This window comes from Rhinoraja longicauda, chromosome 16, assembly GCF_053455715.1.
Source record: "Rhinoraja longicauda isolate Sanriku21f chromosome 16, sRhiLon1.1, whole genome shotgun sequence".
In the NCBI taxonomy this organism is placed as follows: domain Eukaryota; kingdom Metazoa; phylum Chordata; class Chondrichthyes; order Rajiformes; family Arhynchobatidae; genus Rhinoraja; species Rhinoraja longicauda.
In genome coordinates, this window is record NC_135968.1 from 35,126,561 (window position 1) to 35,152,376 (window position 25,816).

Below are 25,816 nucleotides of genomic sequence, written 5' to 3' on the forward strand. Positions count from 1 at the left end.
CACCTAAAACCAATTCCATGAATGTACAAAGACAAGCTAAGCCTTGGGTATGACCATGGTCGAGGTTTACACTATAAGGGTTCTTCATCGAGATTAATGGAAATGTTTGTCTTGTGGACAATCATTCCACCAAAAGTATCGTAAAAGATTTCTTCATGTTTGTGTAATAGCATTTCCAGATTTGACTTTCTACAATCCCCAAAGGACTCCAAACAGAACCATCCAATTAATTTTTCATCTACTTAACCAGTCATTTCCTGGCAATGTTGGTTAGAATCTGCAATTAGCTACAACTCTCGACAATTCTAATCATTGGCCAATACAACAGATAAAGAACTTTATTTGCTTTCATACTTTCAGTATTTTGAGCAAAAAAACTGCAAATACTGGAAATCTGAAACAGAAAATGCTTGAACTGCTCCGAAGGTCAAGTAGCATCAATGGAAGGACAATCAAATCCAATGTTTCATGTCAAGGATCCTTCACTGGAACTCAATAATGGAAGACAAGAATGATTTAAGTTGCAGAAGTGGAAGAGTGGAGAGAACAGAGGAAATGTCAGCAATATGGCACTGACCAAGTTGCCATATCAACACTTACTGTAAAAATCAACAATTGGAGACAAAAGAGAAAGAAAATTCACAAATTTTAACATGAAAGTAAAGCCACATCAGTAGAAAGAAAAAAGTGATTATCTAAAACTGTCAAAATTAATTTTGTCCTGAGGTTTGCAATGTTTCCAGACAGATGGTGAAATACTGTTGTCCCAGCTTAGGAGGAGAAAGACATAGAGGGCAGAATTACAGTGGATGGAGAACTAAAATGACATGTGACTGGAAACTCAGCATCACCTTTTCAGACTGAACATAGGAGCAATGCAGAGTTATCACCCATTCTGTATGGAAGAGCAGTTTGTGAACACCGAATACGATATCCTAATTTGGAAAAAAAGCAAGTGAATTTTTGCATAATCTAGAAAGATGGTCGGGTCTTTGCATAATGCAAAGGGAAGAGGTAAGAGGACAACTGTTGCATCTCTGCAGTTGCATTGGAAAGTGCTGTGAACAGCAGATTGGTTGTGGAGGTGCCGGAGATGGAAGAATGGACCAGCAAATTGTAAAGGAAATGAATATTTTGTAATATTGAAAGGGAAGAGAGGGGAAGATGAGTCTGCTGGTGGAATCTCATTGAAGGTGGTAGAAATTGCAAATGAATGCAAATGCTGGTGGAGTGGAAGGCAAGAAGAAGAAGAAGAAAAATAAGTCTATCCTTTTTCTGGTTATGCAGAAAGTGAGACCAGAAGCAGACCAGATTTAAAGGGCCAAATGGCCTGCTGCTGCTATTTGTTCTAAGTATGGAAATAGAAAAGATGGCACTGGGAGATCTCTTAACTTCATTCTGAAGAAGGGTCTCGGCCCAAAACGTCGCCCATTCCTTCTCTCCTGAGATGCTGCCTGACCTGCTGAGGTACTCCAGCATTTTGTGAATAAATACCTTCGATTTGTATCAGCATCTGCAGTTATTTTCTTACACTATCTTAACTTCAGTAGATCACTCAAGTACAACTTGAGACTACATCTACTTTTTGTCAATGGGAGATGGCTGAATTTCTTGCTTTAAGTATCAATATCCATGATAAACAATCTTCGGCTATCCCAAAATTCTCTCTTTCATTATCTTGACCCTGAAACCGTATAGTTCCTGCTATTCCCATTTGTAGCATGGGCATTATTCAAACTAATTCTACTCTGATTTGACTTCAAGGTATCACACATTTCCCCTCTGTATTTTCCTGTTGGGCAGAACTGCCTCTGTGCATTTCAAAATAGATTTTTGAGTGCTTAATAATTAGGCCTGAATCTCATAAGTTAAACTACATGCAAATATATCCGACAAATTCACCAGCATTGCAATACCTGGATTAATCCCTAACTGCACAGCATAGTAGTTGATAGTTTCTCCTGCTCTTAGGTTCTTTATATCAAACTTGCCAAGTTTCACTATGTACAAATAGCTGTGGATTGAAATAACCCTCCAATTTCAGCCCTCGTGACTTCAGTAAACAAATCATACTTGCCTTTCTTTAAGACTACCACATTAGTAAGCAATTGATAGGTCCAAGAGTCAATCTCCATCAATAGAATCAACTTCATTTGCTCATTTCTGACTTTTTAAACATGATCCAAAATATAATTTGCTTAAACGAAAATGTAATTCTCTATATAAATGCTGTCATACACTCTGTTCAATTGCACAGTTATACATCCTAGAATTGTAGAATTATATTCAACATGGAGAAAGGACCTTTTTGCCGAACAAGTCCAAGCTAATCATCAAACGTCCACTGAGAAGAATAATTCACTAAACCTGTTTTTTTAATCCTGCCCACACTTGTGCTATAATTTTGTGTTTTCCACCTGAAAATTGATGTTGTTGAAATGTTCTTCCACTGTCTTGTAGTTTTTCTTATCATCAGTGATACTTAACAACCAAAATCTTAAAAAATTATGGTAGTGAACAGAAGTTGAAAGTTTCCAAACTCACTGTGCGCCAACAATTGTCGAAACTTTGGCACGTCAGCCAATTTGTCTTCTGTGACCAGGGATTTCAATTACTGACCCAAAGAAGGTACCAGAGATTCAAAGCATGCCTATCCAGGCCTGGATAGAGTAGATGTGGAGAGGATGTTTCCGCTAGTGGGAGAGTCTAGGATCAGAGGTCACATCCTCAGAATTGAAGGACATTCCTTTAGGAAGGAGATGAGGAGGAATTTCTTTAGTCAGAGGGTGATAAATCTATGAAATTCATTTCCGCAGTCAATGGAGGCCAAGTCAATGGATATTTTTTAAGGCAGAGATAGACAGATTCTTGATTAGCATGGGTGTCAGAAGTTATGGGGAGAAGGCAGGAGAATGGGGTTAGGAGGGAGAGATAGATCAGCCATGATTGAATGGTTGTGTAGACTTGATGGGCCGAATAGCCTAATTCTCCTCCTATCATAAATGAACATTTATCTCTCTGTCATGGGCATTGGGTTATCCCACTTTGTTATGTTCACGATTAGTTGATTATATTTGGAGGTGGTCAGTGTACTATTGATGTAAAACACATCAATGGATAGACACATCATACATATACTATGAGCTTGTTCATCCATTCCAACTGCTTCAACTAATGAAGTTAATGAAATCAAGAAATCATATTGACGCACACTGCGTAGAAGATGGTAATGCAAAGTATGGGCTCAAAAGCCACTCATAGACAAACTACTGTCATCGCCTCTGTGTTTCAGACAGCATACCGTAAGATCATTATGGGATCTTGGGGTTTATTAGGGTTCTTAGAGTTTTAAAACCCAACCACGTCCCTAACCCCTGCCCCCCACATAGACCTTCAGCCCCAGCCGGACAGAAGGACATTAAAATCCAGGTCACTTGCGACTTTGCAGTTACAGATACATTTTATTCTGCTGAATTCTTGATGTTAATCAGCAGCTGTGGATTTTTGAAGACTGGAGGTCTTAAAGAGAGTGAAAATTAATGAGAATTATTATGTGTCCAGGTTCTGCACTGAAACTGCAATTAAAATAATATAAATGTCAAGAACTATCTCCAATCGCACTACTTTATAAATACACAAATAATTGCATGTGGAAGATTTGACTACACTATAGGTCAAAACCAAGAACCGCGCGACGGAACAATAAATTGGACTAATTTTTCAAACTTTTTTACTTGCATTAAATACCAATGTTCTCAGATTTTATACAATACAATACAATACAATATATATTTATTGTCATTGTACCCAGGGGTACAACGAGATTGGGAATGCGCCTCCCATACGATGCAATAATTTAAGTAATTTAGACAACAGCAACCCAATGAAACAATTGTAACAGTTTTAGACAGGGTAAAGTGCAAGTTGATCTATGCGTTGTGACCATCCGGCTCAGCAGGACCGGTTCATAGCAGCTATGGCCCTGGGGATGAAGCTGTTCCTGAGTCTGGAGGTGCGGGCGTAGAAGACCTTGTTAAGCAGTTATAAACTTTGACTTTAATTGCAATTTGCATCTGGAAATGATGACTGGTGTTTATTATTAAAGATTAATTGATTGAACATATGTGAGCCCTTATATTCTGACAAGATCTGGACATACAATTTTTTCAATTATTAAGGTTAAATGAAAAGTCAGTGAAATCATCGTGAACAAAGGGAAAAAAAATCTCAATTTGCTCTCTACAAGTCATTGATTTTTTAAATCTCTTGCACACCAAACCCCAATGCAGAACAGTAGCATTTTATTTCAACATTTCTGTTATGTCTTCAGTTGTCCTTCAAAAGCCTTTCAAATTGTATTGTGTGACATTAGCATTTGAATACACAGCATGCTTGTTCTGCATTCCTCTCTTACTGTTTTAATGGAGGCACTGACCCATTTCTCCTAATCTCCTCAATTAGAATACTGATTAGGTTAAACCCATTCAACCGTGTTAAATATTCACCTGCTGGTATCAGGCATGGTGCATTGTAATGTTTTAGAATGATAAACTTAATATTTCCTATCAGGAGATTTTTGAGCACCGTGCAGTGGCAGACTTTAATGATTAGTGACTGTGAACATTGATTCTGACGTGTTCTGCCATTCAACAAGAACATGGATGATCTGCTGCCTTTCACTCCCAATGCCCACATCTTCTTTATAGCCAAAAACCCATGTGTTGGAAATAAACACACACAGCAATTGAGGGTTTGCGGTCTGCTGAGGTATTATAGCTCTCCGTATATATGTTGTATATGCATATTTACTCATTTCAGATCAAAATGCCAAACCCCTTATCATTTATGGCCCCAGTTTCAGATTCTCCAACTAGAAGAAATAGTCCCTTGCCATTTTTCCTTCACATTGACTCCTCATTGAGTTCACCTAAACTCCATGGAAGCTAGTGTTATCATTCTTGGTCTCTCTACGAGATAATCAATCACGAGAATTTTTACTGCAAAGGATGGGAAATACAGAGACTAAAGTTGCATAGTATACCACAAATGAGATCTCATCAAGCTCTATACCATTTCAGCAATATTTCCTTACTTTTGTACTTCAACTGTAAATTCACAGTCTGCATTAGGCGAACCAAAATTCCCCAGTACATCAAAATCCTGTGCTTTCTTGCCACTTAGAAAGTGTTGTCTTCTATTCCTTTTACCAAAGTAAATGAGCTCACATTTTCCCATTTTATTTCTCATTCTACTACCAGAGATATCCCTTTAGAATCAATATCCTTACACCTCAATTGCCCATCTAACTTTGTATCAACAGCAAACTTGTATAGATTGTAATTTGTTTGTTCATCCAATCCATATAAATTGTGAAGAGCTGATGACCTAGTACTGACGCATGCAATGCCCCATTAGAAACAATCCGTTGACTTGAAAATGATTCATCTGTTCATATTCCGTTTTCTTAAACTAAACCTTTGTCAATGTCAATATTATATAAATGTTAATACCTTACTCCCAACCCTGAGAACTATTTAATGTACCAATCGTCTCTGTTTAAGCAGTTATGCAGCTATCTAACAAGACTTTTATTATTTGTTCATATTACATCATTAAGAAAGTATAAAATCAATTATTACATTCTTTATTTAATACAGAACAATGCTCTTTCATTGTATCATTACCAAAAAGACATCTGATGCTTTAGCAGATATGAAGGCAAATGATCAAAAGCGTGGACCAAAAGTAAATTTAATGGCTTAAAAATTGGGAATAACCAAGGAATTTAAAAAGGGAATCCATAACCTAGATTCTTGACAGATGGAGGCATAACAGTGGTGTGGTGAATAAAATCAGAGGTACTGAGGGGCTCGAAGTTTAAATAATCCAACTAGGGCCGAACTAATGTTCTCAAGCATTTAGTACAGCACTATGCACAAAAACTTTATTTGTAAATCCGCAGGTCACAGTTTGCTTTTTAAGCAAGATAATCAACTTGACCTGCCATGTGAGAAAAAAAGAAAGTATTTTTCCTGATTTCTGTTCCCACCACATTGTCCATATATGCCACTTTATTCTTCCGACAAAATACATCACTTCACATTTATTTTCTTTAACTTGCATCAGTTATGTCTCCAGTCATTTCAGTCTATCTATATCCTTTTGACTCTACTCCACTCTTTCCGATATTTCCAAGTTTAGTATAATCTTCAAACTATCCAGATTATTAATAACTATTTAAAAAGATATCACCATTTCAATACCAACATCTTAGTAATCAAACTTTAAGCTACCCATTCAATTTGCTGAGTCAAAATTCTGAAAGTTTTCATCAATTCTTAATGGCTAATAAACTAATTTATCAAAAACTCACTTACACCCACTGGTCACTTATTAGCCCACTTTATGTTTTCTTTGTGGTTTTTTTCCTGGTCATAAAATCATTTGATTTTCTCCCTGTAATTTATCTCCAACTCTACTATCCATCTACTCTTTCAATTCTATTCTGAATGAAATAACTTCACAGTTGCCAATTCACTAATTGCCAATTCCTAAAATCCTCTGGTGAGAATTATAGACAATAGACAATAGGTGCAGGAGTAGGCCATTCAGCCCTTCATGTCAGCAACGCCACTCACTGTGATCATGGCAGATCAAACACAATCAGTACCCCGTTCCTTCCGTCTCCCCATATCCCTTGATTCTGCTATCTTTAAGGGCTCCATCTAACTCTTGAAACCAGCCAGAGAATGGGCCTTCACTGCCTTCTGAGGCAGAGAATTCCACAGATTTACAACTCTCTGAGTGAAAACGTTTTTCCTCATCTCCGTTCTAAATGGCATACCCCTTATTCTTAAACTGTGGCCCCTGGTTTTGGACTCCCCCAACATTGGGAACATGTTTCCTGCCTCTAACGTGTCCAATCCCTTAATTATCTTATATGTTTCAATAAGATCCCCTCCCATCTTTCTAAATTCCAGTGTGTACAAGCCTAGTCGCTCCAGTCTTTCAACATATGACAGTCCAGCCATTCCGGGAATTAACCTTGTGAACCTACGCTGCACTCCCTCAATAGCAAGAATGTCCTTCCTTGAAATTTGGATACCAAAACTGCATACAGTACTCCAGGTGCAGTCTCACTACGGTCCTGTATAACTGCAGAAGGACCTCTTTGCTCCTATACTCAACTCCTCTTGTCATAAAGGCCAACATGCCATTAGCTTTCTTCACTGCCTACTGTACCTGCATGCTAACTTTAAGTGACTGATGAACAAGGACAACCAGATCTCTTTGCACGTCCCCATTTCCTACCTTGACATCATTCGGATAATAATCTGCCTTCCTGGATAACCTCACATTTATCCACATTAAACTGCATCTGCCATGCATCTGCCCACTCACACAACCTGTCCAAGTCACCCTACATCCTCATAGCATCCTCCTCACAGTTCACACTGCCACCCAGCTTTGTGTCATCCGCAAATTTGCTCATGTTACTTTTAATCCCTTCATCTAAGTCATTAATGTATATTGTAAATAGCTGCAGTCCCAACACCGAGCCTTGCGGTACCCCACTAGTCACTGCCTGGCATTCTGAAAGGGACCCGTTAATCCCTACTCTTTGTTTCCTGTCTGCCAAACAATTTTCTATCCATGTCAGTACCCTACCCCCAATACCATGCGCTCTAATTTTGCCCACTAATCTCCTATGTGGGACCTTATCAAAGGCTTTCTGAAAGTCCAGGTGCACTACATCCACCGGCTCTCCTTTGTCCATTTTCCTAGTTACATCCTCAAAAAATTCCAGAAGATTAGTCAAGCATGATTTCCCCTTTGTGAATCCATGCTGACTCGGAACGATCCTGTTACTGCTATCCAAATGTTCTGCAATTTCTTCTTTTATAATTGACTCCAGCATCTTCCCCACCACTGATGTCAGGCTAACTGGTCTATAATTTCCTTGCTCCTTTCTTAAAAAGTGGGATAACATTAGCTACCCTCCGATCAACAGGAACTGATCTTGAATCTATAAAACATTGTAAAATGATCATCAATGCGTCCACGATTCCTAGAGCCACTTCCTTAAGTACCCTGGGATGCAGACCATCAGGCCCTGGGGATTTATCAGCCTTGAGTCCCATCAGTCTACCCAACACCATTTCCTGCCTAATGTGAATTTTCTTCAGTTCCTCCGTTACCCTAGGACATCTGTCCACTAGCATATCTGGGAGATTGTTTGTGTCTTCCTTAGTGAAGACACATCCAAAGTACCTGTTCAACTCATCTGCCATTTCCTTGTTCCCCATAATAAATTCACCTGCTTCTGTCGTCAAGGGACCCACATTTGTCTTAATTATTTTCTTCTTCTTCACATACCTGAAGAAGCTTTTACTATCCTCCTTTATATTCTTAACCCTAGCTTACCTTCGTACATCATCTTTTCTCCCTGTATTACCTTTTTAGTTATCTTCTGTTGCTCTTTAAAAGAGTCCCAATCCTCTGGCTTCCTGCTCATCTTTGCTATATTATACTTCTTCTCTTTTATTTTGGTACTGTCCTTCACTTCCCTTGTCAGCCATGGTCGTCTCTTATGCCCCCCTAGAGTCTTTCTTCCTCTTTGGAATGAACTGATCCTGCACCTTCTGTATTATTCCCGGTAATACCTGCCATTGTTGTTCCACCGTCTTCCCTGCTAGGGTCTTTTTCCAGTCAACTCTGGCCAGCTCCTCTCTCAGGCCTCCATAGTCCCCCTTGCTCAACTGCAATACTAACACTTCCGATTTTCCCTTCTCCCTCTCAAATTGTAGATTAAAACTGATCATATTATGATCACTACCTTGGGGTCCAGAGTCTGAAGAAGGGTTTTGACACGAAACGTCACCCATTCCTTCTCTCCTGAGATGCTGCCTGACCTGCTGAGTTACTCCAGCATTTTGTGAATAAATACCTTCGATTTGTACCAGCATCTGCAGTTATTTTCTTATACTACCTCCTAATGGCTCTTTCACCTTGAGTTCCCTTTTCAAATCCGGTTCATTGCACAACACTAAATCCAGGATTGCCTTCTCCCTGGTAGGCACCAGTACAAGCTGCTCTAAGAATCCATCTCGGAGGCATTCCACAAACTCCCTTTCTTGGGGTCCATTACCAAGCTGATTTTCCCAGTCTACCTGCATGTTAATATCTCCCATAACCACTGTAGTATTACCTTTGCAACATGACAATTTTAACTCTTGATTCAACTTGCACCCTATATACAGGCTACTGTTTGGGAGCCTGTAGATAACTCCCATTAGGGTCTTTTTACCCTTACAATTCCTCAGTTCTGTCCATACTGATTCTACATCTATTCTACATCTCCTGATTCTATGTCACCCCTTGCAAAGGACTGAATATTATTCCTTACCAACAGTGCGACCCCACCCCCTCTGCCCACCTGTCTGTCTTTTCGATAGGTCATATACCCCTGAATATTCAGCTCCCAGCCCTGGTCCTCTTGCCGCCATGTCTCTGTAATTCCCACAACATCATACTTGCCAATATCTAACTGAGCCTCAAGCTCATCCACTTTATTTGTTATACTTCGCACATTCAAATACAACACTTTAACTTCGGTATTCACCCCCCCTCTCACATCTACTCTCGTATTAATATTTTACATGTAAGAATCTACAGAATATCAGAATTATCAATTTATTTTCCTCTAGTTTTGCTTGTGGTTCAATTAGTGATACTTTTAACTTTAAGTCAGAGGACTGGTTTCTCAAGTCCCACAGCAGACAGTGATATTCCAGCACAGATAGGTTTCTGCACTGTTGCAGCACATTCCCTTGGGTGAAATGTTAACAAGGTCTTAACTATCAGAAAGATAAAAGATCCCATTCCAAACTACAGAGAAGTTATCTCCTGTGCCTTAAACAATCCCTCAATCTCCATCACTGCTGTTTGTGAGAGTTTGCTCTCCACAAATTGGTAAGTAGCTACACATCAAAAGTAGACACAAAAAGCTAGAGTAACTCAGTGGGACTGGCAGCATCTCTGGAGAGAAGGAGCGGGTGACGTTTCTGGTCGAGACCCTTCTTCACACCCTTCCTCTCTCCAGCGATGCTACCTGTCCCGTTGAGTTACTCCAGCTTTTTGTGTCTATCTTCGGTTTAAACCAAAATCTGTAGTTTCTTCTTACACACATCAAAAGTATTGGATTCAATGTCTCTGAAGCATTTGGGGAAATCTTGAGGGCATGAAAGATGCACATGAATACTAATCTTTCTTTTGAATCCTGTTCCGTCTGAGATGGACACACTGTTTTTTTCTCATATTTTCAGGTCTTACTTTAAACTTTCAGAAGTTGGAGTTTGCATTATTTTTCTATCCCCTGTTGCTGCTTCATGTGTCTCCCCTGCATTGTTGAATGGAAGCAATAGTGCAGTTGGATTTGAAATGTGCAAGAGTCATATTTATAGGAGGAATTGGTGAACCATAACATATAATCTGAGAAATTATACCACTTCCTGTAATTTTAAGAAAGTAATGTTTTAGTACATACCTGATTTCCCAATGAGGTCAGAGATAGGACTAGGCATTTCATGATGATTTGGTTTATATTTATGTTCAGTTATCAAGTAATTTGTTCCTTCATTCATGTTTGAAAGATAAATAAATAGGTAAGCAGACTTTTTGGGTGAACCTTGAGTTTCTTTTCCAATAGAAGTTGAATCTCCATTATATCGGTTTGCAGTTTTAGAAACTTTCTGGGCAGCTGATAATTGTCGTGGAGTGATGTCTCTGGCTCTGAAGGATATATCTGGGTGTTCCTTTTCCAACATAATGTAAGCAACTCCTTGTTTTGAGCGTCTGATGAATGAAATTAATTTAAACATGCCATCACCACCATCTGCTGATGATTTAGAAGAAGTGCAGCTTAGTTTTAAGGACAAAGATGATTTTTGTATTAATCCACACCCATTGTCATTTGTAAGAGAACAAAGATCAATCAAAAATGATTTGTCTAAGTAGCAAGTGCTGCTAAAACACCATGGTGTGACTATGAAATGTACAAAGGAAACAACAGAATGAAACTGCTGAGAAGGAAGATGCGTCTTGTCTTCACAGTTGCTTGGTAGCAAGGTTTCATGAGGCTTGCTATCAATATTTAAAGAGCTTACTCTATCTCCTATTGAAAACAACTGTGACTGAGACTGGGAACTCTCCTCTTCAACACCAGATCCATTGCATGGGAACTCATTGATGTTATCTGTGTGGGAATGAATGCGCACAATACCTTCAGAACTCAGGAAATGTTTCAGGACATTCACAGATCTTTCATGTTGAGTTGCATTTCTCTCGTGTGCAGAAGCACTGTCAGTTGTCTTTGAAAGCTTATTAGCTGAGCTCATCATTCTTCGGGCAGTGATAGTAATAGAAGAAAACCCATTCCTGGACCTAGTCGAGATTTTAGCTTTTCTGCCATGAACAGTGGGCACAAGAATGCTTTCAGCAGCTGACCCTGTCGGCAGTGTAGTACGTGGTGTGCCACTGAGAAATGTATTTGGATATTTTAAAGATTCCTGAGAGCTTTCACCCTTGGAATGTTGTAAACAAACAGGCAGAGCACAGTAATCTTTTCGTGCTTCCGCTCTGATTACCAGTGAGATTAAAGATGATGAATCCTTTTCTTTTGATTTGTTGGATGTCGTATGTTGCTGAAATGAAAAAAAAAGTAAATGTATTTTCAGTATTATTGTAAGAACAAAATAATCCTATTACTTCGTTCTTTTATTTCAGTATTCTGTGCCATAAATTCATTAAATATTTTCTTTCCTAATTCTTATTAATTGAAAGAAAGTGACTATTAGTGCTTTAATCCCAATAAAAAATATGATGCATGTAACACTGAAACCCTGGATTTAGTCAGAGAATTCAGTACATTGTATATTAACTCCCATATGTTAAAGCTGCAGAGGATATTTTGGTTCAGCTAGGTGGCATTCAATTACAAGAAATTTCCTTTCTACATGTTGTACTACATTGCTGCAATTTAATCGAAATGTATATAATTTGAGCGATATTCTGTATGATGATTCATTTTACTCTAGCGGAGGAGTAGCACCAAAACAGAGGGTTCATTACATGCAGAAATCCATATAATTGTGGAATAAATTAAATTATAGTGGAATATACCCAAAAGTAGCTAATAAGTATAAATATCACGACATGATTTTCATACCATATGCACAGCACATTTCAATCATTTCTACTTCGTCAATTTTTCTTCATATATTTTAAACGTGTATTTTCTTTGAAGGGTCAGACACACTGAATTATAATTGCAGATATCCAAAAGGTGCATTTGCTTGATCTTTTTATGCATGAAACCAACTGAGAAAAGCTGATGTCTTCAGATATTGTAAGTGTTTTTGTCTTTCTGCTTCAGGCTTTGTGCTAGGTTATCTTTTTGTGATATTCTGTCACTTAGAAAATGTGGAATAAAGCTATTGTTCATTGTTTAAATTGTATGCTTCCATGTGTTAAGTGATCATGTTTTAGATTACTTAGAATCTGGAGAAGGAAGGGCACCAACCAAACTGAAACATTTAAAAAATCCATGACCACCATTCCGAAAATAAAAGAATGGCAAGTTTGATACATGTTGCCATTTCGTCATAGAAAGGATCTCCATTGAAGCTGAAAGATTGTACCTGACCTGTCACCATTGTTGAACTAATGGTAATTTTATTGCAGCATCAGCAATGTTATTTCTGCATTGCAGCACTGCGATGGCTTTTCACTTCAATTTGGCAAACCAAAAGAGCAATATGTTGCATCAAACAATTAACACAAATGCCGATCTTTGTGAGATGTCTGAGAAGGATACTCGTGACATTTAATTTTAAACGCTCCCAGGGATTTTGTTCAGTACATTGTAAAACTGAAAATTCTTCAGATGGACTAGACAAGATGCAGCACTTCAGACAGCAAAATATTGAGGTACATTTATCTCTGAAATACAATTTTGGCATTGATTAATTACACTGTCGAATAAAAATTTGTATTGTGTGCAATTTCTCATAACTTAAGAGTATGTTTAGAGTAATTACGAGTTGACCACAAATGAAATCATTGTTGCCTCAGATCCAACCTATTCATGGTTTTGGATTCTAAATGTATTAATTTCCAAATTCCCTCTTAAGTTTTCCTGAATTATTGATTGGTGTTGTATATTTATGCCTAACAGTACACTTTCAGAGAGAAAGGAATTAAATAACTTTGAGTAAGCCCTCCGACAGACTTCAAACATCAAAAAATGAAACCGAGGTAGGAAGTGGGTTTCATATAAAAGAGATGGATGGCGTGACATTCACCAGTCCCACCTGCTATTTTATAATATTTCAGTGTGCCCTATACATTCTGACATTAACTTTATGTAGTGTGGAAACAGGCCCTTCGGCCTAACTTGCCACACCGGCCAACATGTCCCAACTATATTAATCCAAACTGCCCGCATTTGGTCCATATCCCTCTAAACCTGTCCTATCCATGTACCTGTCTAATTGTTTCTTAAATGTTACAATAACCCTGCCTCAACTACCTCCTCTGACAGCTCGTTCCATACATTCACCGCTCTTTGTGTGAAAAAGTTATCCCTCAGATTCCTGTCAAATCTTTTCCCCTCCACCTTTACCTTCAACCTATGTCCTCTGGTCCTCAATTCCCCTACCTGAGTAAAATATTTAAATAAACAGTCCTAAAATCAGTTAAAAATTCAGATAAGTTTAATAGACCAATCAAATTAATTAGTCCAATTAATTTATGAATTCATTTATTTATTTAATATATTGTCTTTGGTCTCCTCTCAGAAGTATAGCAGTTTGCGATGGTAGTGTATTGAGTTTCTTTCGACACTATCCCCGTGGTAATGCAAAATAAACTACATTTTACATTTATGGTCAGTGCCCATGGTCAGTTTGACAATGGAAAGCTTGCAGAGAACCAAAAATAAATGCTGCTTGCATGTAAACAAACCCGAACATACATACCTGCATTCAAGATGAATTTTATGGAAGTACAAATGAGGGCACATGAGAGGTCAGCATTTAAGAAAAGGTGGTGAGATGCAATATTCTGACCAATGATAAATCTTTATAAAGCACTGGTTCAACCACAACTGGAGCATTATGTTCATTTCTGGTACCACACCGCAGGAATGGTTCATTGAGTCATGGAGAGGTACAGCACAGAAACAGGCCCTTCAGCCCACCGAGTCTCTGCTGATTATAAGCCTCCCATTCACGCTCATCCTACAATAACCTGTTTTATTCTACCAAGATTCTACTAGTCAACTACACTCTTGGATTAATTTACAGTAGCATATCTTTGGTGTGTGGGAGGAAACTGGAGCCACAAGGGAAACCCACAGGCAGAAGGTGCAAGATGCATACCAACAGCAGCCAAGGTCGGAATTGAACCTGTGTTGCTGAACCTGTAGAGAGGTGGCTCCACCCGCTGTGCCTGTGTGCTGCCCACATTCATGTTCCTGTCCTTCATGCATGGCCCTGCAAATACACATCACTTAAATCCCCCCCCCCTCATACCCTTTTGGAAGCCCAGTGGAGGAGGGAGTGGGGGGGAGGTAGGGTTTGTGCTCGGTAATACTAACCTAGTATGGAGAGTGTGGATGAGATTTACCAAAATGATTCCAGGGATGTGAGTTGCACTTTGGATCTGACCAAGCAATTTAAAATCATGAAGGGTATAGATGATGTAGATAGAAAGAGAATGTTTCTATTGGCAGTGGGTTAAGAACTAAGGATATAGAATGAAGGCATCAGCAAAATAATTTAAAATGAAAGGAGGAAAACCTATTCTACACAGGCAGAAAGCACTACCAGGGGACTGCCAGGGGAAGTAGTGGAGGCAGCTTCAATTCAAAAGGGAAATAGGTAAGTCTCTGAATAGAAAAAAAAAAGCAGAGGTTTGGAGAGGGGGAGAGTGGGACTACTTTTACAGAGAAATGCTACAAAATCAGACTCTTACATTGTAAATGTTCTGATTCTCTGAAATGAACTGTAACATTTCACTAAAATAAAACAGAGCCTATTATCACCCTTGACATTGATCTGATCACTGTGTAGAAAATTAAAATAATTTATTTAGAGTCAAGTTCCAGGAATTGATCACTGCAGTTAAAATAGATTTATGCTGCAGTACTGCTGGCAATGATTGTAGACATTCAGAATCAACCAATGGGTTTGCATTTAATTTGGCCTAAGTATTTAACTTTATTTTCAGGTTGCAATATATAATAATGCATATGTGATCTTAAGTCAGCTGATCCAAGAAGTCTATTGGAATCAGATCATTTGAATCACATTTCAAAGCTACTGTGCTGTCCCTTTATCATTTCCTTCGAGTCCAAGCATAGCTTTGTAGTCAATTAATCAGAGATTCCGAAAAGATAAATAATGAACTTGAAATCTGGTCCACTCTGCAGTCTTTTCCAAAAAGACCAGGTGTGATTCATCCTGTCTATGCAGATTCGCAATATTTCTCATTCAGATGAAATTGGCCCCTAAAATTAGAATGTGTCAAATGCTTATTAAAACAGACAAATTAAATGCTGTGCATGCTAGCAGGGGAAACTGCAACCAGGGACCACTGAGAAATAGACTATACATCCTTTCCACACTTCATCAGAAGGCTGGAGAACTCAAACAGACAATTTGACTTGATCAGTGGAGACAACCATTCTGGCAATTGCTGCAGATTGTAATTCACTTCCAATACACAAAGCACAGAAGCATAACTGAGAAGGAACACAAATTGGTCCTCTGTGCATCTGCATTGGCATTTCCTTAAACCAACATGCATTGGAACGGGAGTAGAATTTTGTAATTTTCTTCCATTTGGATCATGCCAGACTACCAATTTGGATGTGGTGTATATCCCCTCAGTTTTTTTTTCTATAACTCTTAAGTAGTTTTCTTATAGTATTTAGTGACTGAAATGGCGCATCAAATTTCCCAGTGCCTGTTATCCAAAATCAATCAGCCTTTTCCATATTATTGATAGAAAATATGCAGACTATCCTTGAAATAAGGACTAGGAAGTTGCCACCTGTTGCAAGCTCTCATAGAAACATACATTGGAACTGACCTGTCTAGACCTGGTCTATTTTGTGGCCTTCAACTTGTTCCTCTGGCTGTATTTGTTGTTATCTGTTACATTTCAACAAGATGTAACTATGTGGTATTTTTACCTAATCAAATATATCATATCTTAAAACATTTTTCTCAGCTTGCTCCATCTGTGTTATATATGTACCTTATCTAACTAACCTTTTTCCTTCTTCTAACACACTATGACTCAGTCAGTCTATCTGCCCATCTAGTCAACACTTCTTTTTATTCATGAGTCCAGAGAGTCAAGAGCATTTAATTGTCATATGAACTGGGAAAAGCGTGGTGAGTTTCTTAATTGTTGCCGCTGTACAGGCACTTTATTGCACAACTAAACAAATAAATATACAATAAACAATAATGCAATAAATTACCAGTAATATATATTCTAACTCTAACAGTGCAAGCCAAAATATGCAGTGCAACCTATGCAAAGTCCTTCGTAGTTTGCTACTGAGATAGACTGTGGTTAGGGTTGTGTAGTGTGGACCAAGAGCCTGATGGTTGATGGAATGAAGCTCTCCCTTGAACCAGGACATAATGGTCCTCATGTTCTTGTACCTTCTTCCCAACAACAGCAGCGAGATAAGAGTATGACCAGGGTCGTGTGGGTCTTTGATGATATTAACTGCCTTCTTGAAGTAGCGCTTCCTGTAGATCCCTTCGATGGATAGGAGGTCGATTTGCAATGGATTAGGCAAAGTCCACAAAGTTCTGAAGCCTCCTTTATTCTTGGTTGGTCGAGTTACCGAATCAGGTCATGATGCAACCAATTACCAAATACCTGTCAAAGTTCGATAGAGTATTCAGAGACGTGGCACATCTCCTCAAACATCTGAGGAAGTAGAGGCATTGATGAGCTTTCATGGTTATTGTATCAATGTGTTGGGCCCAGGATAGATATTCGGAGAATCGCACGCCTGGGAACATGAAGCTATTGACTCCCTCCACGGCCATCCTGCCAATGAGGACAGGTTCATGGATCCTCAGTTTTCTATATCTGAACTCAACAATCGGTTCGTGGTTCTTGCTAACATTAAACCAAGATTGTTTTTCTGGCACCATTCAAGTAGATTATGAATCTCTCTCTCACACTCAGACTCACTATTACCTGTGATTTTTCCAACAACAGCGGGTTTTATTTCATCTTCCATCAATTAATTCAGATGGCAACCCTTGACAATGACAGGTCTAATATTGTTTATTAAAGCTGACATTGCACATGGAAAATAGAGTCTTTGTTACAGAGATGAACACAGGCCCTTTGACCCATCAAGTCCTCAGCGACCATCAAACATCTATTTTCCACTAATCCAACCCCAACTTATTTTATTCACCTCACTTTCCCGTCGATTCTACCTCTCATCCACACATTGGGAATAATTTCACAGTGAATAATTAACCCACCAACGTAGAAGGAAACGGGAGCACCTGGAACCAAGTCTCGCATTCACCGGCAAAATGTACAAGTTCTGTGCAAAGAGCATGAGGTCAGGATTGAACTCTAATTACCACTTTGTTTGAAGTTATCATCATCTATATTTCAATCATGCACTATTTACTGCAGATAAACAGACTAATCATACCTCTTAGAACATTTTCATTAATGTTAAGCATGGGTCATGTGGTATTTTAGTCTCTGCATAGTGATTCATATATTTGATAGACTGGAGCAGCTTGAATTATTTTGCAACAGCAGAGTACTAAACAGTGGGAGACATTGGGGAAGTAATTCTGTGTGAATCTTGGAGGATTAATGAGTTTTATGATTATTTGTGACAAGAATGTGGGATACATTTCAAATCTGGTTAAAACTTGGAATAAGTAGATCATTTTCTTTATTTTTGACCCACTAACCATTATATATGACTGAAAATGTCTACCACTAAATCAAAAATCATGACCTTATCACCATACATCATGACAAGATGAATTTTAAAAAGTGATGAGTAGATGGATATATAGACAGATATATGGATATCAAACTCTGAATAAAGGTTCCGAACCGAAATGCTGTCTGCTCCAGAGATGCTGTCTGACCCGCTGAGATGTTCAGCATTTTGTGTTTTACAAGGGGAAAAGATATTTCAGTGAGGAATATAACACAGATAGAGAAATGTGAGAATGGAATACAATGTTTTTTATAATTGTATATATTATGGTGAAATTAATGGCAAGACTGGCAAGATAACAGAATGGCACAAATTATATTGCAAAGATGCCACCTATTTTTTATATTAATAATTTCTTATCATTCCTTACCACAGATTTGGCTGCTTTGGAATGAGGATGTTTCATAGAAATATAACGCATCGGAATATTCTTAGATTCTTCAGATAAACCTGAAAGATTGAAAATGTTTATAGTGTTACAAACTTTATTCGGTGTATCTTTTACAGCTTAATTTAAACTATTAACAAGTGAACTGCATAAATACACAACATATGTAAACGTTCTTCTGCTGCAGAGAAAAATGAAAAAGGGAATGAGGGGAATGAGCCTTGAATTAAATGCATTTCCTTGTCTGGAACCTTCGTTTGTTTCCCAAGATGACTTGATTTATTGAACATGTTTACAGCATCCATCTACGTTTGAGCACAGACCATTGAGTGATGGGGAAAAATGTTCTATATTCAGTGAGCTATTAAACTACCAAAACGATTTTGACGTCATGATAGTCATGCACTAAAAAAGATCAACAAATAATTTAATATTGTGTTTGTGTTTATGGATGAACAGGCAATTTCATAGATGTTAGCAGAGTAGCCCGAGTTTAGTTCTAAGAAAGAATCAAACGTAAAAATGGTGAGCCTAGATACTCTGAAGTAACATCCTGGTATCTGGCTGGTGCAGTATGCAGCATGTTAATGGACTGGTGCAGTATGCAGCATGTTAATGGGCTGGTGCAGTATGCAGCATGTTAATGGACTGGTGCAGTATGCAGCATGTTAATGGACTGGTGCATCATCTGCATCACTGATTTTCCATGTATTGAGCTACCGAGCTCAGTCTGTATTCCTGACATGGAATGGGAAAGGTACAGAGAGGTTCACTGATGTTTCTTCCACTCACCTCTTTGAAAATAGCTCCAAAACAAAATAAAAACAAATGGAATTTACATTCTAGCTTGCTTTGAGCTTAGAAATACAGAAATTCACAAAGTACAGGGTTCTCCATAAGTTACCAAATTAAATTTCGAAGTCCAATTATTTTAAAATTTGATTTCACACGATACAACTTCAGTAATCGGTTGATAACTACAGAGAGAATCAAGCATTATCTCATCTTTTATTTACTTCCATTGGTTGGGAGGTGAAGATCATTGTGATTTACCTCAAGAAAGAAGGATAATGACACAGTATTAGACAGGGTGCAAATAACACATAAAATAAAAGATCGTTTACATAAAATAAATTCCTGAACTGACTGCCGACAGAATGGTCACTTGATAGCTGTCTCATAATCATAATCATAATCATACATTATTAGCCAAGGATGTTTTGAAACATACGAGGAATTTGATTTGCCATACAGTCAAACCAATAAAAAGCAACAATATTTTAACATAACCATCCACCACAGTGACTCCTCCACATTCCTCACTGTGATGGAAGGCGAAAACAAAGTTAAATCTTCTTCCCTTCTCGACCCTTCCGTTGACAGGACGATCTTGGCTCCCATAGCCAGCGGTCGGGCCCTTGACGTTGGGGCGATCAAGCTCCCGCATCGGGGGGGATCTCAGCTCCCCCGCGCCGGGCGATTGGATCCCGGGTCGGGGCTAGTTGAACCTCTTGCGACTTTGGAGCTTCCTGACATCAGTCTTTACCCGAGACTGTGAGCTCCTCGATATTGAAATCCACAGACCGCAGTTGGAGCGTTGATCTCAGGCAAGGGATCGCAGGCTCTGATGGTAAGTCCACGGCCCCGCAGTGGGGCTCAAAGACAGGTTCGAGCAAGGCCTCCAGTTCCATAATGTTAGGTCACGGAGCGAATGGAGATATGATCCGGAAAACAATCGCATCCCCGGCAAGGTAAGAGATTGAAATAAAGTCCCCCCCCCCTACCCCCACCCCCTACATAAAACAAACCAGAGAACAATAACACATACTTTTTAAAACACACTAAATAACACACTTTGCTGTCTTAACATGAAACTTAGCTTTGTTCAGAGCAAAATTGCAGTATGATTGTTTGACTTAACATAAGCCTTTAGAAGGGAAGGCTAAAATATATTATTGAACATCAAAAAAAGAAATGTTTTGAATTAATGGGCTTTGAATGTTCAGAACATCCGTCGGAAGAATCAGTTTAACATAAAGTTGAAACTAGTTTAATAAACAACAGATCTGCAAACTATCTTTCAGGAGCTCCAGGCAAGAAATCTTTCTTTTCCCATCATTGTGTAATTGAAGATAATGTTGACTTCAGGTGATAAAATAAAATGAATGATATTAATTCTGTCACTCACTAGACACCTACTAAAAAAATCTTACTTGTGTTGATTTCATTAAAAGGGAGTGTTTAATGTTTAATGTTTAATGGAATGTTTAAGGAAAGAGCAATTTGAAGAGTGGCTACACCAAGATTATACATGTGATACATTAAGTCCAAAGTTAAAATTAGCCACATGGGGTGCATAAGGGATAGCCATGTAATATTTTGCGATATTTGATTTAATTACATGCAAGAAACACTTGGATTTCTCAATTTTGGGATAAACTGTTAGGGTAAAAAGTGAAATATTTTTGAAATAACATGGGAAAGAATTGGAGGGACCAAAGGGATAAACTGTGTCTGGAGTCAGGTGAAGTGGGCAAGGTCCAAAATGAATACTTCCCGCCTGTATTCACCAAGAAGAAGGGTGTGAAGGATAGCAAGTTCAGGGCATCAGGGAGAGGGTGGGTGGGGGGGGGGGGGGTGGAATGGGGAGGAGGGGTGTACTTGGAACAGGTCATTACAAGAAGGAGAAGGTGTTCGCTGTTATAGGAAGCATAAGTGTTGATAAATCTCCAGGGCCCAATGACATCTGCACAGCTTTGCTCTGGGAAGCTAACATGGAGACAGCTGGCAGAGATCTTTGCATCTTTGTGGGTCACAGGTGAGGTGCCAGCAGATTGGAGGATAGCCATTCCTCAGCCTACTTGCCCAGCTGATCAAGATCCTGCTGTCATTATTATTAACCATCTTCACTGAGCATGATACCATCTACTTTTAGTATCATCTGCAAACTTACTCATCATGCCTTGCACATTCTCATTCAAAACATCGATATAAACCACAAATAACAGCGATCCCTGAGGTGCATCACCAGTCACAGCCGTCCAGTTGAGCAAACGATCTTCCACCACCACCACCCGCAGCTTCCTTATAATTCTGCATCCACTTAGCTAGCACTTCCTGGATTCCATGCAATGTAAACCCACACGTGAATACCAATTAATCTACCAACTCGCATGTCTTTGGTGTGTGAGAGTAACTGAGAACACTGCAGGAAACCCATATGACCAAAGTGAAAATGTGCAAATTCCACACAAATAGCACTCGAGGTCAGAATTAAACCTGTGTGGCAGCAGCTCCCCAGGATTCACCACTGTGCATCTCTCAGGATGTAGGTGAGGGGTAAAATTTGGAGGAAAGTTGATATGAAGTTGGAGAAAATAAATAGGAATAGTATAAATGGGTGCCAGTCACGGATAAGTAATCTCTGGACTTATTTGGTGCCATTCTAAGTTCAGGAAAAACTGAGTTTCAGAGTTGGCTCCCTGCAATCCTACGCCAGGCAGCCTGGCACTGTGTCAAAATCCCAGGTTCCCAACCTCGACATTTTGGAAAGAAAAGTAAACACATTTATTCTTCTTGTTGTCCTTTATTTTCATATTTGTACTTGGCTCATTTTTGTTATATTTTAATTTTTTTAAATCATTTAAATCAGTCGAACTCATTATTTACTGCCCCCGTGCATCAGAAGCTTCTCAAAGCTCTTACAAAATGTACAGGTTTTGACAAAATGTGACAGACTTCCCCCAACTTTACTTCCAGCCAAAGACTGTAAGGCAGCGGTGAAATACAACCTCAGAGTGACAGCAGGTGAGGCCCAGTTACCACTGAGGCCTAACCGGACCTCACCCTTATCCAATTTCTGGGTCAGGAGGCCGCTGATAACTAGAACTACACATTAGCTCCGTTACCCCAGGAGAGGGCTTGGCAAGTGCAGGCAATGGGGCAAATGAAATACATTTAAACATTTACATTTACATTTAAACACATTGTCATCATGTTGACTATGTTTCTGCCCCACAAATGTTGGATGATCTGCTTTAATTCCAACATCTGTAGTATTTGGCTTGTGAAGTGCTTCTAAAATGTAGGAATGTGGCAGTCTGTTTGCACGGAAAAGTAATTTGATAATCACCATATAATTTGTTTCCATGATGTTGATTGAGAGGTTCATCATGACCATAGGCACTGGGGAAGAAACCCTTTAAAATTATGCTACTTGATCTTTTGCAAGTGGATAGATAGGGGTTTGGTTTAACATCTCGTCAGAAAGATAACACCCTGGAGTACTGACTGCTGCACTGAATATTCTTTCCAGGTTTTATGTGTGCTCATGTCTCCAGAGTTTAAACCGACAATCTTCTTGATTCAAGGATGCCCCACGATGCAGACACCACCGACAATATACAGAATAATGACAATGTGGAAATGATAGAGATGAGCATTATCTGGCTGCATGACAAGAAGAGGAGAGCAAATTGCTATTCCAAATAGCTATGCTGCCACTGGAACAGAGGTTCAGAAACTATTTTCCCCACACCCAACTACAAAAGGTTTTTGCTCCTTCATCCTCATCGTTCTCCATTCTAATTAAAACCTCTGAACATATGGTCATTTTATAATTAGAACTCCCTTCTAACATTATCAAAACCACTTGGGGCCTCGCCACCCAGTTTGAAAACCCAAGCAATAGAGACTAAAGAGAATACCATTTCCTGAGTTATGTTGCAAATTGCTTAATGAGTCAGTGCCATAGGAAGGTATGCGCAAATTGAGATTTGAATATCTCATCAGAAAGGAAACTAAGAATACATATACTTCATAGCAATGAAGAATGATAAATTACTGTATAAACATGATATTTGTTTATAGTGTTTTAATATCTAATGAACAAACATAATATTACATCAACTGCAGTTCATTTCTAAGTTCATTTGAGTCAGCATTGGAGTACTAATTGGATCATTTTATCTTCTGTGTAAAAGTTCAGCAGTACAGTAATGTCAAAGTAGTTTATGTTTGGTCTGTAAAAATAAATCTAAGGCACCATTTATTTGTGTTCTACAAGTTAAAATAGTGAGTGACTTGTATATTACAGAAGCTTATGACTTTCCAGCACTTTGCTTTTACTGCGGTAGAATCATGATTGATTCAGGATGTTTTGGCCATCTATCTCAGTCTTTCATCTGCTGTACTACAAATTTACTACAACTGATGTAGGGCCAAGATAATAGGCCGCTGCAGCCTGAGTTAATTACACTTGAGTACTGAAGAAAAACACCACATTTATGGAGACAATGTGCAATGATAATAAAGCAAAAACAAGCAACTAATATAATACAATGCTACTTTTTGTCAAATAATGTATATTGCTCAACATAATTTTGCAACACACTAATAATAATTGTTGATAGACACCAAATGCTGGAGTAACTCAGCGGGACAGGCAGCATCTCTGGACAGAAGGAATAGGCCACGTTTCGGGTCGAGACCCTTCTTCACACTGATGTCAGGGGAGTGGGTGATACAGAGATAAAATAATAATTGTTGAGTATCCTAATGATGGATATGGTATTATATAATTACAAAATGCGTGGCTTGTTTCCATATAAATGAAAGGAAGAAATGTAAATCAAATATTATAATTTTAAGGCCACCATTTGCTTCTGCATCTAGTGTCAGTTGGCATTATTGGGGATCATGAGAATGGGAAAGCTGTGATACTGTGATTTAGATTGCCAAATGCAAAACAACACACTGATCTTACTCTACAGTATAAAGTTAGTAGGACGACACAGTGTAGTGGTTGAATTGCTGTCTCACAGCCCTTGCTGTGTCGAAGACTCACATTCGATCCTGACTACGGGTGCTGTCTGCACGGAGCTCGTATGTTCTCCCCGTGACCTGCTTGGGTTTTCTCCGAGATCTTCGGTTTCCTCTCACACTCCAAAGACGTACAAGTTTGTAGGTTAACTGGCTTGGGTTTGTGTACTTGGTATAACAGTAAATTGTCCCTAGTGTGTGTAGGCTTGCGTTAATGTGTGGGGATTGCTGGTCGGTGTGGACTCGGTGGGCCGAAGGGCCTGTTTCCGTGCTGTATCTCTAAACTAAAGTAAACTAAATAATAAATGACAAAGGTTGTACTGTCAGTTGTTTGTTAATTACTGCTCATCAAGGTATAGTTCTTTCAAAGATGGTGCAAAGGCAGATGTGAGTGATACAGCAAATGATCAAGCTGGAGAGCTTCTCATTACAAAAGTATTAATAATGGACAACATAATGCAAATACCTACCGAAATAGTTGCCATTAAACAAAGTACTAGCAATAAATCACTCCTCTGAAACCGAGGGTCCACTGTATTAAAAGAAAAATCATAAGGCTAAAAACATATCTGGAGGCTGTCAAAGGGTGACATTCCTGACCAACACCTTGTGGACAGAGTAAATGTTAGGCAATAGGACACTCTCTCCAGGACACCCAGACTTTGACTTTGCTCTTCTCACCATACTATTTGCGTGGTTGGTCCAGTTGAATTTCTGGCCAGTATTGGAGGAGAGGACCTCAACACTTCATATCAATACAATTTTTGGCAGCAACCATGGAGAAAGATTTGAATGCTAGGGAATTCATGGAAGTTAATAGTGAAGTCTTGAAGAGACTCCACATTACAGAAGAGGAGGTGCTGGAGATCTTAAAATGCATTAAGGTAGCTAACACCCCCACAGCCTTGATCAAATGTACCCTAGGGCATTGTGGGAAGTTAGGGGAGAAATTGTGACGACACTTGCAGAGATACTTGTATCATTGATACCATAGTGGCCTCATAAGTGAGGTGCGAGAAGACTAATAGAGTCATAGAGTGATACAGTGTGGAAACAAACCCTTCGACCCAACTTGCCCACACTGGCCAACAATGTCCCAGCTACATTAGTCGCACTGCCTGCGCTTGGTCCATATCCCTCCAAAGCTGTCCTATCCATATACCTGTCTAACTGTTTCTTAAACGATGGGATAGTCCCAGCCTCAACTACCTCCTCTGGCAGCTTGTTCCATATACCCACCACCCTTTGTGTGAAAATGTTACCCCTTGATTCCTATTAAATCTTTTCCCCTTCACCTTGAACCTATGTCCTCTGGTCCTCGATTCCCCTACTCTGGGCAAGAGACTCTGTGCATCTACCCGATATATCCCTCTCATGATCTTGTGCCTTTATTTAAGAAAAGCTGCAAGGAAAAGCTTGGGAACGACAGTCCAGTGAGTCTTATATCAGTGGTGGGTAGGTTATTGGAGGGGATTCTGAGAGACAGGATCTATAGGCATTTAAAAAGGCAAGAAATTATGAGGAATAGCCAGTTGGCTTTA

General features: G+C 39.0%; 1 protein-coding gene across 1 annotated transcript in view; it reads right to left on the bottom strand.

Moving 5' to 3' along the window:
• LOC144600958 (uncharacterized) overlaps positions 1–25,816 on the bottom strand; it is a 137,626-nt gene that overhangs the window by 32,286 nt on the left and 79,524 nt on the right. Inside the window, exons 4-5 of the mRNA XM_078412862.1 lie at positions 18,438–18,517; positions 10,547–11,702 (exon numbers count right to left, since the gene is read on the bottom strand). Coding sequence (XP_078268988.1) covers positions 10,547–11,702; positions 18,438–18,517 — 1,236 coding nt within the window. The remainder of the gene's footprint in view (positions 1–10,546; positions 11,703–18,437; positions 18,518–25,816) is intronic.